We start from the raw sequence: 12,864 nt of genomic DNA on the forward strand, positions 1-12,864 counted from the left end.
TGCTCATTGTCAGGGGCTTGGCAGTCAGCCAGGCCCAACCACTTCTAACAATGTGACCTTGGACAAATTCCTCAGCCTTGCCAAGCCTCAGTCTCCCCATCAGAGAGATGGAAATATTAACCATACCTACCTCCTAGGGTGCCAAGTAAGTGTTAGCTAGTTCTAATATTTTAAATGGATTTTTTCTTTTAAAGACTTTATTTTTTTCTTTTTTCTCCCCAAAGCCCCCCGGTACGCAGTTGTATATTCTTAGTTGTGGGTCCTTCCAGTTGCGGCATGTGGGACACCGCCTCAGCGTGGTTTGATGAGCAGTGCCATGTCTGAGCCCAGGATTCAAACCAACGAAACACTGGGCCGCCTGCAGCGGAGCGTACGAACTTAACCACTCGGCCACGGGGCCAGCCCCATTAAATGGATTTTTAAAACTAATTTTCTGCTCTTCTCAAACCTCCAACTGTTCTCGCAGCCCCAATCCTGCCCCAAACCCCCACTCTAAGCCAAGGACTCACACAGATGATTTGAGATGTCAGGCAGGGATTTGCTCAACCTTCCACCACCCAGCTCCGCCTGATGGAGCCCGGTCTGCTCCTTCCTTCTCTTTCCTGTCGAATGCCACTCCCCCACTTGAGCTTGTTCATTCAGCCAGTTGCTCTGGAGCACCTGCCGTGTGCCAGCCACAGGTCTGGGGCCTGGGGACTGGGCAGTGAACAAAACAGACCAAGTCCTGCTTTGTGGCACTTTCTTCCTGGGTCAGAAATACCCAGACAGAAGCATATGGGATGGTGGCAAGTGCATGAAGGAAAAAAGGGACAAGGCAGGCACTCAACAGCAACGGAATGGAGCTGAAGTGTTACAGATGGTGGTCAGGGATGGTCTTGGGCAGATGGCATTTGAGTGGGGACCTGAGTGCAGAGGAAGGGAGCCATGAGAACTTCCCTTGCATGCCACACCCCGCACGACTGCCTGTCTCCTCTGCCCCGTCACAACTAAATTCCTGCGAGATTGGGCTAGGCTGGCTGTCTCCATCTTCTCACCTCCCACTCACTCCTCAACCCCCTCAAATGTGGCTTCCACACCACACTTCCCACCACTCCATCCAGACAGCCCCCGAGGTCATCTATGGTCCCATGCCATGAAATCCAATGGACTTTCCTCTGTTCTCATCTAATGTCTCAGAAACTTCTGACCCTATAACCACCTCCCCTTCTTGAATAAGCCCTTCTACTTGCTTCTATGATATTGTGCTCTCTGGGTTTTCCTTCTGCCTTCTCTGTTCCTCCTCTGTCCCCTTGCTCCTCCTCAACACGTGGCGTCCCCACCGCTGATCCCAGACTCTCCCTCTTGCTCTTCACTCTCTCTCTCCAGGGCAACGTCATCCACGCTCATGGCTTCAGTTGCCACCTCTACCCCAATCCCTCCTAAATTTCCGTCTCCTGCTAAACCTTCTTCTAGGCCCCAGCCCCATTTATCCAGTGGCCTTCAAACTCTCTCCACGTGGACGTTGTAAAGGCGTTTCAGATTCAATATGTCCGCAGGACGCCGTGATCTCCCTCCACATCCGCCTGCCCCTACATCCCTGGTCTCAGACTCTTCCCACCACCCCCAGCTGCACCTCTGGCTCTTGCCCAGGCCCCCAGGCCTGGCCAGTTCATTCCCAAGCTGTGTGCTTTTCACCTTCCCAGTTTTGTTTCTCTCCACCTCTCCCATCATCCCCCCGTCCAGGCCTCCATCAGTTTCTTGCTTGATGATGGTGGTAGCCTCCGACTGACTTCTTTAGGTCCACACTTGCCCTCTACCTCATTCAGAGCAATCTCCATGAACAGGGACACAACCATTCCCCCGTGTAACCCTTTAATGGCTTTCTGATGCTCTTGGAATACATTGCAGATGCCTTGCCATGGTCTCACAGTTTGGCCTCTTGCCCACCTGTCGTCCAACTTTCTCCTCCCAACTCCCCCACCCCCAGCCACATTGCCTATCATTTAGATCCTCAAAAGTGCCACCTCCTTCCCTCCAGAGGGCCTTTCAGCTGCTCTCCCCTCTCCCCCTCCACTCTGGCCCCTCTCTGAGTGAACAGACTCACACTTTGTTCAGATTTCAGCTCAAGCATCACTTCCCCAGGAAGCCCTGTCCACCTCATCGGCGTCCAGATCTTTTTCTATACACTCATGGGAAATGCGTTCCTTATCCTCAGTGCTGATAACCCAGTCCGTGATGATACACCTACACGATCAGTCTAGTGTGTCTGGTCCCCCAGGGAGAGCAGTCGCTGGCCTGCTCTTGCTCACCATTGTCCGAGCACCCAGTCCAGCCTGTCGTGTAATTCGCATCTGATACATATTTGTTGGATGCTCTGAGTGAGTCGAGCCATATTCCTCCCAGAGACTGGGTCCCCTTACCTGCGGGATCTGCCCCGAACAGAGCAGGGAGCCTCAGGCAAGCTCTTCCCCTGGGGGTTCCTCCACAGAATAAGGACAGTCACACTGGCCTTGCAAGGTGGCTCTCAGGTTTATTTTTAGAAACATCACTTGGTTGGGTTTTTTTTCTTTTTGGACAATGACAAAAAGGTTATTTTATTTTAAAAACATCTGAGAAGATAAATCATTATGGCAGCGATGGGGCAGTCAAACTGAAGAGTATAGAAACTGGACAAGGAGGGCCAGTGGGCTGAGGTGGCCTGCCATGCTCCAGCCAGGATGGCGGGGCACAGCCAGGCTGAGCGGTGTGGGCAAAGCAAAGGGGTCTCACCATGGTGACCTGTGCAAGTCAGGGCAGGGGTCATGACCCCATGTGGCGGGAGTGGGAGGATGGGGCCACCAAGATAGGTGCAAAGAACTGATCACTGCCACCCATTCTTGTCGGCTGAGCTGGCTCCTGGGAGCTGGTGGCCATTTCCTGCAGGGGTGAGGAGAAGAGGGCAGTGGTATCTGCATCTCAGCCCCTCTGTGTGTGTTTGTGTGTGTGTGTGTGTGTGTGAGAGAGAAAGAGAGAGAAAGAGAGATAGTCACACATGCGCTTGCACATCTGTTTCTATGTAATTTTCATGGGTGCGTAGGTCACACTTCTGCTCACGACCTCCACCTTTTTCTGGACAGTCCTGCGCGGTATGAATTCCAGGGCATGTGTGGCCATGTGTGGTGTATGCCTGTTCACCTGTCTTGGGAGGGGTGGATATGACTCCCGGGGACGTGTGTCCTCTACTGTGCATAATCCTTAGGGGCCATCAACAAAATCACTAGCTCCCTTAGCAAATTGCCCCCCTGTTTGCCCAGAGGTGGGCAGTGGAGAAAGACACTCCACACGGGGAGGGGTGGCCAGACTCTCAGCCCAGCTCTTGTCTAGCAGGCCACCCCTCCCTGGGGGCTTTCGCAGTCCCTGCTGCCACCATCATGCTGTTCCCCTTCATTGCTCTGACTCGTACCTGGGCATCTGTCTTCGTTTTTCTTCCCCAGGACGTAGCTGGGGAAATGGTCCCACTTGAGGTGGACACTCCCCGGGTGGGCATTCCTACTGTCAGTCAACCCAGCACAGGGACAGGACTTAGAAGTTGGCCTTATGCCGAAGGGAGCAAGGACCTTCTTTCTGTTTCTTGCTTGCCTGCCCCTCATTGCTTCCTTTTGGGAAATACCCCTTCCCCAATCCGTGTGGTTCTAGGACTGTCAACTGAGGGGGCCTGGCTGGTTCAGTGATGTGCTCGTGACCCAAATGGGGCCAATCAAGAGCTGCAGCCTTTTCCAAGATTTTGCTAAACCCCCCAGGATCCCAGAAGGAAGAACATGCCAGGGTAATTTAACCAGCTACCCGATCTGGCAGCCTTAGAGCCATGGGTCTCAGCCCACCTCATGCATGCTCTTTGCAAGCTGACTCCCTCTCTAGGCCCTCCCAGCACCCCCATGGCAAGGCTGCCTTTCCCCACCACCCATAAAGTCCAGACAGCAAGACCCCAAGAAAAAGGCACAATCAACAGGACCCTCAGAGGCAAGAGAAGAAGCCCAGCTCAAACTAGTGTTACAAGAAAAGGCTAATGTGCGGCTTGAGTGTGGGGAAATCCGGGAGAAGCAGCTGCTTCAGGTACAGCTAGATCCAGGAAGTCCAGCATTGCCACCAGGATTCCCTCTCTGTTCCTCTATCCTCTGAGCTGGCTTTTTTTCTCAGACAAGCTCCTGCATGTGGCATCAAAGACAGCACCAAGCCACTCCTGACTTCATGGTGTTTACAGAGGTGCAGGAACCCAGAGGGAGAGAAACCTTTCCCAACACCCGTATCAATCCCCTAAGAGAATTTTAATTGGCCTCACTTGGGTCATGCTCCCGTTGGTCAACTGACCGCTCGTGGTAGATGCCTACTTGATGGACAGCCCCCCTGGGCCATATGCATGGGGGAGGGGCATTTCCCAGAAGGAAGCAATGCCAGACAGATGGAAAGCACCAAATGTCCCCCCCAGAAAGAGTCCCTTCTCTCCCTCCGGTCCGAAGCCCACCCTCTGAGCCCTGATTTCCTATGAGAGGATGCCGGATGGCAGGAATGTCAACTCACTTCTGGGGAGACATCTCCCTCAGCAGTCACCGCTGGTTCTGGACCGAGCCGGCTTCCTTCCAGGACTCAGGCTCTTTCTCGCTGCCTCTCGCCTGGGAAGGAGGCCCCGTCAAGACTCGGCTTCCGGCCGCCTGGGTCCCCAGAGCTGGGTGGGACAGGCCCAGCCTGGATTTTCTCACACTTTCTCTCCTTTCTCCCCAGGGCTTCTATTCCTGGTTCTTCAACACCATCACCATGAAGTAAGTGCCTGAGCTTTCTGAGCTTGTGACAGCAGCGTTACCTTCTCTGAGGCAGGGGCGGGGGTGGAGTCTCGTGCCCTGCATGACAGGCCCTGGGCCTGAGCTCCGTATCTTGCCCTCCACTCCCCACTGACCACCACAGCCTGGCCCAGGCAGAGGACGCTTCGGGGTTACAGTAGGTGAAATGGGAACTGGACATAGCCCATAGCCCATTTTCTCTCTGCCGCAGCCCTCAGGAAAGGACCACTGTCACATGCTCATAAAAATGCTTTTTGAACTCCACACCAGGAGAAAGAAGTCCTTCATGCATTGCCATTTGCTTTCATCATATTTGTCAAAATGGGAAAGCCCCACCAGGCAGAAGGGCAGGCTTCCTCTCTCAGCCTCAGCACCCGGTTACAGAGAGACAGCCCTTGCCCGCCTCGCCTTCTGAATCTCTTTAGTGCCAGGCCCCACTTGGCAAAGCCAGACCCCAAGTCACCTGTTTTCTTCTGATTCCCCCACACCAGCCAGATGCTTCAGCCAAGCTGCCCTTTATCAGAGCTCTGTGCCCCTACTGTGTGTATGTGCATACATGCACACACATATGTGTGTACACACTAGCACACACTCTGGTATGTGCACACTCATACTCTCGTGCACACAGGTCTGCCTCTACCTCAGCGTCCTGTACGATCCTGGGCTCTCCCTACTGTCCCCCGTCCTTCCTGCCCGACCCATCCTGCAAGCCCGTCCTCCAGGGTCCTTTCTCACCTGGCGATGCCTGCCTTAGGGTGCAGCCTCACTGCTCCTCAGAGGCCACCTGCACCCGGGGACCTGACCAGGCGTGCTAATTTGCTTCTTCGCAAAGGCTCATAGGACTCTTCCTCCATGTGCCTCTACGCCCACCATTCAAGGGCCTTGCTGGGAGCATCCATACATTGTCTCAAGACCCCACCTCACCCCATGAGCCAAACTGGGGCATCTCTCTTCCCCTAGACCCTATGAAGGACCTGGGGCCCTGTGGGGGAAAAAGCCACCAGTATACTGGGCCCTGGGAATCCCAAGCTGGGCTTAGGGCCATCAGCCTCTGATGTTTGAGCCCCCATCTCACTGAGAGGGGGGACTCCCCATGGCCTTGCCCTCCAGTCTTCCTTCATCGTTCATCAGAGTCCCCAGGACATGGTCCAGCTAGTTTGTGCGTGGTTCAGGAACCTCAGCCACGTGTGGGGGGAGTGGAGAGGAGACTATTATTTCCTGGCACCTTCTCTGGTTTTGCTTTTATTTTTGAAACATGCATGAACTCACATAAATAATTGTAAGAGAAACATGAAAGTCTGCCTCCAGTCTCGCATGCCCCTCCTCACAGCCCCCTCTGCGAGGCGATCCCTGTCAACAGTTTCAAGGGCATTTTACTTTTTACCTTTCAACAAGCATTTACTATTTTTGCCTTTGTAAAATAACCAATAAAGTATATGGACATTTAAAGCTCGTTACCCTGGGAGGTTCCTGGGCTTAGTGAATTCACGAATGATGAGCAGGGGTGTGATGGCAAATTACCCAGCCCCTTGCATGGGAAAGAGGGAAGGAAAGCTGGGACGAATGGGCCTGCCCGAGATGACCACATCCTCAGGTCTGGGAGAAAAGGAACCCCTTAGGATAGTTTGAGGCTGGCTTCCTGGATTTTCTCCACTGTCTGCTGACATGTCAATGGGTAGATACAGGGCAGGAAAGAAAGGGTCTGTGTTGGGGAGAGTAGTGGACATGCAAAACATAAACCTTTGTGTGGTAGGTGTCTCTGTGGTGTGTGTATGAGTATGAAATAAAAGATGCAGGTCACTGCATTGGTGCAAATCTGTGTGTGCAGCTGTTCGTGTGTGCACATGTGGACCTGCAGGTCAATGGGAGGTCACTGTGCACAGCTGTGTGTGTGTCTGGGTGAGGGTCCTCTTCCCCCACCCCCACCCCACCCAAAGGCCCCTCCATAGGGAACACATCATCTGGGAAGCGAGGAAGGCTGGGCGCTGTGCTATGCATCCTGTGCCCTTTGAGAGCGGCATCTGGAAGAGAGCTGAATACACTTACCGAACAGGGACCAGGAAGCCAGGGTCCAGAGCACAAAGCCCATGCAGGCCAGTTGGAGAAGCAAAGGTTAACAGACTCGCTACATATAATTCATAATGGGGAGGTTATAACTGCTGTCAAAGGGCATTTGGGAGAGCGAGAAATTAGTTCCTACAAGGTGGGTTCAGGAGAAGCATAGTTTTGAGCTGGGCCTTGAAGGACGGGAAGAATTCCTACCATTGTGATGTAGGGCCCATCAGAAATAAACGACTGTGTGAGCAAAGGTTTGGGGCAGAGATGGGCAAGGAGTGTCCAGAAATGGTAAATGTTCTGGTATAGCTAGAAGCAAGGGTACATGGCAAGAGAGGGGATAAAAGATGGGGCTGGAAGGATCAGCTGGAACCTTGACTGCCACACAGATCTTGGGCTTTGATCTAGAGGTGGTCGAGAGTCAGTTATTGTCTTTGAGCAGGAAACTCAGGATGATTTCTGTTTGAAGGCAGGAGTATGGGGCTGAATGGCGGTTGGGAAAGTCCAAAGTTAAGGTGAGCAGCTGAGGAGCAGCAGCAGTGTCCAGGTGAGAGGTGGAGGTGACCAGGGAAACAATGGGGAAGAGACACAGCGGAGGGAGGTCACAGGGCTGCAGTCACTGGGTCATGGTTTCCACTTGGCTTCCACCTGGTTGAGAAAGAGGGTGACATTGAGATCTAGTTTCTGGGGAGAATAGTAATGCCACTAGTCGGGAGATGATGAGATATGCTGATGAGGTACGATGATGAAATATGATGAGCTGGGAAAATGATGAGATGTGGCCAGGGCAAACATGTGAGTTGACCAGCAAGCTGTAGAGAAAAACAGGATTAAAACTTAGGAGAAAGGTCAGAGCTAGAGATTTAGACTTAGGAGATGGGTGCACAGAGGTGGTAGCTGAAGTCCTGGGAGCAGATGAGTCACCCAAGGGGGCAAGATCAAAAAAAGCCCGAGGGAGAGCACAGTTGGGGCGGGAAGAAGAGGCAGCATCCTTGAGGACATGGGCTCAGGGAAGCCAGGCAAGTGCGAGGCTACAGAGAGGCTGTGGCCAGCAGCCTCCACCGTTCAGAGGTCAAATGGAAGGAGAGCTGAGAAAAGCACGTCGACTTGGGTGATTTGGGTCTCCATTGGGGGTGCAGTCTCAGGACAAGGAGATGTCCAAGAAGTAGGCAGAGAAGGAAGGTCACCTTTTTCAAGAAGTGGGTAGGAGGAGAGAAGTAGAGATATTGGATGGAACGTGAGGGGGAGGTGGTCAGGGAGCGGATGCTTGAGGAGATTCTTGTTTTATTTTAGAGTAACAGATGAGCACTTGAACCTGGTTGTAATTTAAGGGGAAGAAGTGTGAGTGGGTAGAGAGAGAGGTAGATGTTGATTCAAAGATGAGAGAGAAGGACGATGGATACAGGAAGTCTCCAGAAAGAGGTACAGGAGGGGAAAAGATTAGGACAGAGATGAGAATTCATTGTCAGTAGGAGGTGATTGGCTGGACCATCATGGTGGCAGCATTTGAAAGAGTGGTGGGAGGGAAGAACTGAGGAGAGGAATATGGATAGACTCAGAGTACAGGCTTCCCTTGGAACTGTAAGATGGGCTGCTGCGTAGAACCTGGACTTCCGGTGGAAATGGAGCAACAAGCCCAGTGAGGGAAGCAGGAAGTGCTGGCCCAGGAAGGAAATTTTTGTGTTCTTGGTCTCTTCCAGCCCTCTGCTCCTTCCACATGATTGGAGGCACTCTCAGACCTCACCCTGCCTCAGCCACACTATTTTTGTTGAGTGACCAGATCTTGGCACCCCAAGCCTGCAGCAAGACTCTCCCCTGTTCTCCCTCTCCAACATACAACCTCCTCACCGGTTCTCATCCACCCCATTGTTGGGATTTAATTCTCAAGTCTAAGGCAGGAAATATTTTACCTGCTTGCAGTGAAAAAATGAAAAGCAAGGGGCTGACCCTATAGGCTAGTAGTTAAGTTCAGTGTGCTCTGCTTTGGCGGCCTGGGTTCACTTCCCCAGCACCAACCTACACCATTTGTCAGCAGCAATGCTGTGGCAGCAACGCACATACAAAATAGAGGAAGATTGGCACAGATGTTAGCTCAGGGTGAATCTTCCTCAGCAAAAAAAAACAAAACAAAACAAAAAAACCCCAAGAGCTATAAATTCCCTAAATGGGGATATTGAAAACCTTGAAGATAGGCTTTTTGTTGTAGTGTTTAAAAATAAATCTGAATCCTGAACTGGATGTGAGAGGTTACACACAACCTACAAGCCTGGCCAGAGAACAAGGGTGAGTCAAGCATGGCATGTCCACTGGTGGAGGAGGGCGGGCAGCATGGTGCTGGGCATGAACCAGCACTCCGTAAACAGAGGCCCTATTGCCATTGTTCTTGTGCAGCCAGGAAAACATTTACACAAAATGTTTATCGTAGTAAATGATAGTTACTTAGTTAAACCAGCATAACGACGAGAAACTAAAGGAAATTGACCAAAATGCTTAATAGTCATTATCTTGGGTTGGATAAGATTGTATGTGAGTGATTTTCTTCTCTTTCGTATTTTCCAAAGTTTCTGTGATAAGCATGTGTTGCCTTAAAATTGTTTTATCGAAGTATAACACACACACACGGAAAAAGGTACAAAAAGTAAATGTCCAGCTCAGTTATCAGTTATCACAAAGCAAAGCCTACGCAACTGCCATTCTCATGAAGAGCTGGGACGTTGCCAACTCCTGCTCCCTCCCAATCCCCTGTCACCTCCCCTTCTCAAAAAGGAACCAGTCCCCTGACTTCTAACTCAATAGGTCAATACTGCCTGTTTTCCAACTTTGTATATGAAATTATACAGTGTGTATAGTTTGTGCCTGGTGTCTCTCACTCAACGTTGTGTTTGTGAGATTCAGCTATGACCAGTCATTCATCTTATCTCTGTAGAGTATTTCATTATCTCTATATATGTATCACTAAGTATGTATCTCACAATTCTTGTGTCCATTCCACTTTCGATAGACATTTGGTGGGGCTGTGACAAATGGTGCATCTATGAGATTCTTATACATGTCTCTTGATGCATGTATGCGTGTATTTCTGTTGGATATAAGCCTAGGAGTGGAATTGGTAGGTCATAGGATGTGCATATGTTCAACTTCCATAGATAATGCCAACTGTTACCCAAAGTGGCTGTGCCAGAGTAGGTACCCATGAGTGTGGGAGAGCTCCCAGTGCCCCATACCCTCGCCAACACTTGGTATTGTTTGACTTTCTAATGTTGGCCAGTCTGGCAGCGCAGAGTGATATCTCATTGTGGTTTTAAGTATTCCTTTTTAATTTAAGGCATTAAAAACTTTTTAAAAGATAGGATGCATCCTGATATCACTAGCGGTTTGTTGGGTGCCTGCACCCTAGCAAGCACTCAAAATGTTTGAAGAGGAATAAAAGACCGAATGAATGCTGGATTTCAAGAGTGCTTCTGGATTCCTACATGTGTACCTGTAACATAACCTCTATCTTTGATATGCCTGTGAAATTCAGTGAAATATATTCAGGTATAACCAAGGCTTTTGAGAAGGGCGATATTTCTAAGAAAAATCAGAAGGTGCGGGTAAGATGGTAATCTTTTCTGCCTTTCCTCTACCTCCCCCTGACTTAAGCTGTGGCCACACTGGATCCTGAGGAATGTCCTTGTCTGTATGTCTCTTCCAGGAATGAAGATCTGATTAGCAAGTGTGGAGAAGATGCCCGCATCTACATCACGTTCCAGTACCATCTCATCATCTTTGTGCTCATCCTCTGCATCCCCTCCTTGGGCATCATTTTGCCCATCAACTACAGTGGAACCGTCCTGGGTAGGTGGAGCTCAGGGGGCTCTGGGCCTGGGCCACTAGACCGAAGAGGCTGCCTAGTAGGCAGGGCAGAGCTCGGGTCTTCGGAGTCTAGAAATCTTAATTTTAATTCCACTTCTCAAGATTAGTTACGTCACCTTAGGCAACCTGTGCTCCAGTTCTCTCACATGGAGACTGGAGCCGGTACCTCCTTCGTCACAGCTTTGCCCCGGGCCTAGCACAGAGCAGGCGTGTAGTAGTAATTCAGTCTGGAACTGAATGTTTATCTGTGACCACACGCCGCACCTGGCCAGGTATTTGTGGAGGCCCTTTTATGACATGTGAGCCACTCCCAAGACCCCTGATCCTGATTTTTCACTGTACTCACTCTGATGGATGCAGACCATAAGTGCAGAATTTGTCTCATAAGATGTCTACCCACACTTTTGACAACAGGGCAAGAACTTTTGACAAAATAACATCGTGAGTGAGGGTTTGGGTTTCAAGGACAGAAAAATCTTGGTTCTCCAAATTTAACCCACATCTACTTCCCAGAAAATACCTTTGCCCAATCTAGCAAGTTATTTCATCTTATATTTGGCAACCCAACCCCCCCAGGCCTCCGTTTCCTCAACTGTCATGGCGCCCGGGAGACAGTGCATGTGAAGTGCCTGGCACAGTGTTTGATATAGGAGGGGCTCAGTGAATAATAGCCAGTAGTTCACTTGGAAGTACAAAGATGGACAGAGGCAGTGCAACTAGGTCGTGTAGTATAGCCCCTTAAATGCCCAGGTGGCAGCCAGCTGTACCCTGACCGCTCAGGTTTCTGGGCCAGAGGTAGCACACGATATCCATGCCACCAAATAACCACTCTGGAGTAAACAACTTCTGGACCCTGTCTTTCCAGATTCTCCTCCTAAGAGCTAGTGTGTTAGCAATGATCATATAATGCAGGATTTCTAGCCACATTTCATAAAACCTGGAGATGTCTACACCAATGAACTAATGCGCTTAGCCAGAAGGATTTACTCTGTCCAAATGAGGCAGCATCACATTTTCTAGAGTTTTGGGTTCTTGTGATTGTTGCCACTGGTGACAGTGTTGCTAATTTCATCATTATGCTCACAGCGGGGTCCCAGGTTCCTTCACCGAGCGTTACCCAGTGTCTATTGTGTGCCGGTTGTGCACTGGGGATGCCACACCAAAGACTCCGTCTGGCTTCACAGCCAAGGAGCCCCAGTCGGCAGACCCAGGGAGAAGACAAGGCCTCTGCTGTCTTTGTTGGAAGTTGGGGATAAGCTCAGGGAACTAGAAGGAAGAGCAGGACATAGACAAGCATCTCTAGACCCCAGGCATCCATTCAGAAACCTTGAATTCTGGCACCCCACACCAATCAAGGAGCCAGGCTGGAGGTCAGTAATTTTCTTCTCTTTCAGAACCGAATAGTCACTTTGGTCGGACCACCATTGTCAATGTCTCCACAGAGTAGGTACCTGATCCTCCTACCTCTCGTTCTACTGGCTGGGGGCATTGGTGGGGAGAGAAGGTCCAACGTGTGGATCCACCACATGAGCACTGCTTTGCTGATAAGAAAGGCCTGTTTTCTTGGGGAACCCAGGTCTTGAGTGGAATGTCAAGATTTGCATTCTCTTGGTGGGGGAGGACTCTTGGTGCCTCAGTGTCTCCATGTCTGTAACGGGTGGAACTACCCAAACCAGCCACTCCTGAAGACTTGGGAGGATGGTGCTATTTGCTTAATATGTCCAGCTCCCAAGAGGCAAAGACCCTGTAGCAAGTAGAGTTTTAAGGTATTGTTTCCCTGCGCACAGAATAGGTTCAGGTCAACCCTCACATAGTTGAGTGAAGTACAGACCTAATTCCTACAGTGGAGGGACCAAGGAACCACATGACCTGGGTTCATCAGCCAACCCAATTGGTGGCCAAATCCATTTGTACTGAGCCAGAGGTGGCCCTGTTGGTCCATGCTGAGCAAACCGGCCCACCAGGTGTCTTGGCTGGGCTTGGCCAACTTCCTGACAGAGTTGAAGCAGCAGTTCCAGAAGGTGTGAGGGGGGTCTGCATACTCCTGCCCCACCCCCTCTCCCCCCACCCCTGCCCCTGCACCCCTGCAATCCCCCAAACTCCGAAACCAGCTGAATGGGACCATGGCATCCTCTCACCTCCCCTTTCAGCCAACTCCTCC

At 50.9% G+C, this 12,864-nt stretch overlaps 1 protein-coding gene across 7 annotated transcripts in view; it reads left to right on the forward strand.

The window, feature by feature from the left end:
• Nucleotides 1-12,864, forward strand: part of TMEM63C (transmembrane protein 63C) — a 72,043-nt gene that overhangs the window by 36,094 nt on the left and 23,085 nt on the right. For 6 of the 7 annotated variants that reach the window (XM_046647874.1, XM_046647875.1, XM_046647876.1 and 3 more), the window contains exons 7-9: nt 4,738-4,775; nt 10,543-10,685; nt 12,098-12,146. In XM_046647874.1, coding sequence (XP_046503830.1) covers nt 4,738-4,775; nt 10,543-10,685; nt 12,098-12,146 — 230 coding nt within the window. Of the gene's footprint in view, nt 1-4,737; nt 4,776-10,542; nt 10,686-12,097; nt 12,151-12,864 lie in introns of all 7 variants that reach the window. The other variant, XM_046647879.1, reaches the window with a different exon arrangement.

This window comes from Equus quagga, chromosome 20, assembly GCF_021613505.1.
Source record: "Equus quagga isolate Etosha38 chromosome 20, UCLA_HA_Equagga_1.0, whole genome shotgun sequence".
Classification (NCBI taxonomy): domain Eukaryota; kingdom Metazoa; phylum Chordata; class Mammalia; order Perissodactyla; family Equidae; genus Equus; species Equus quagga.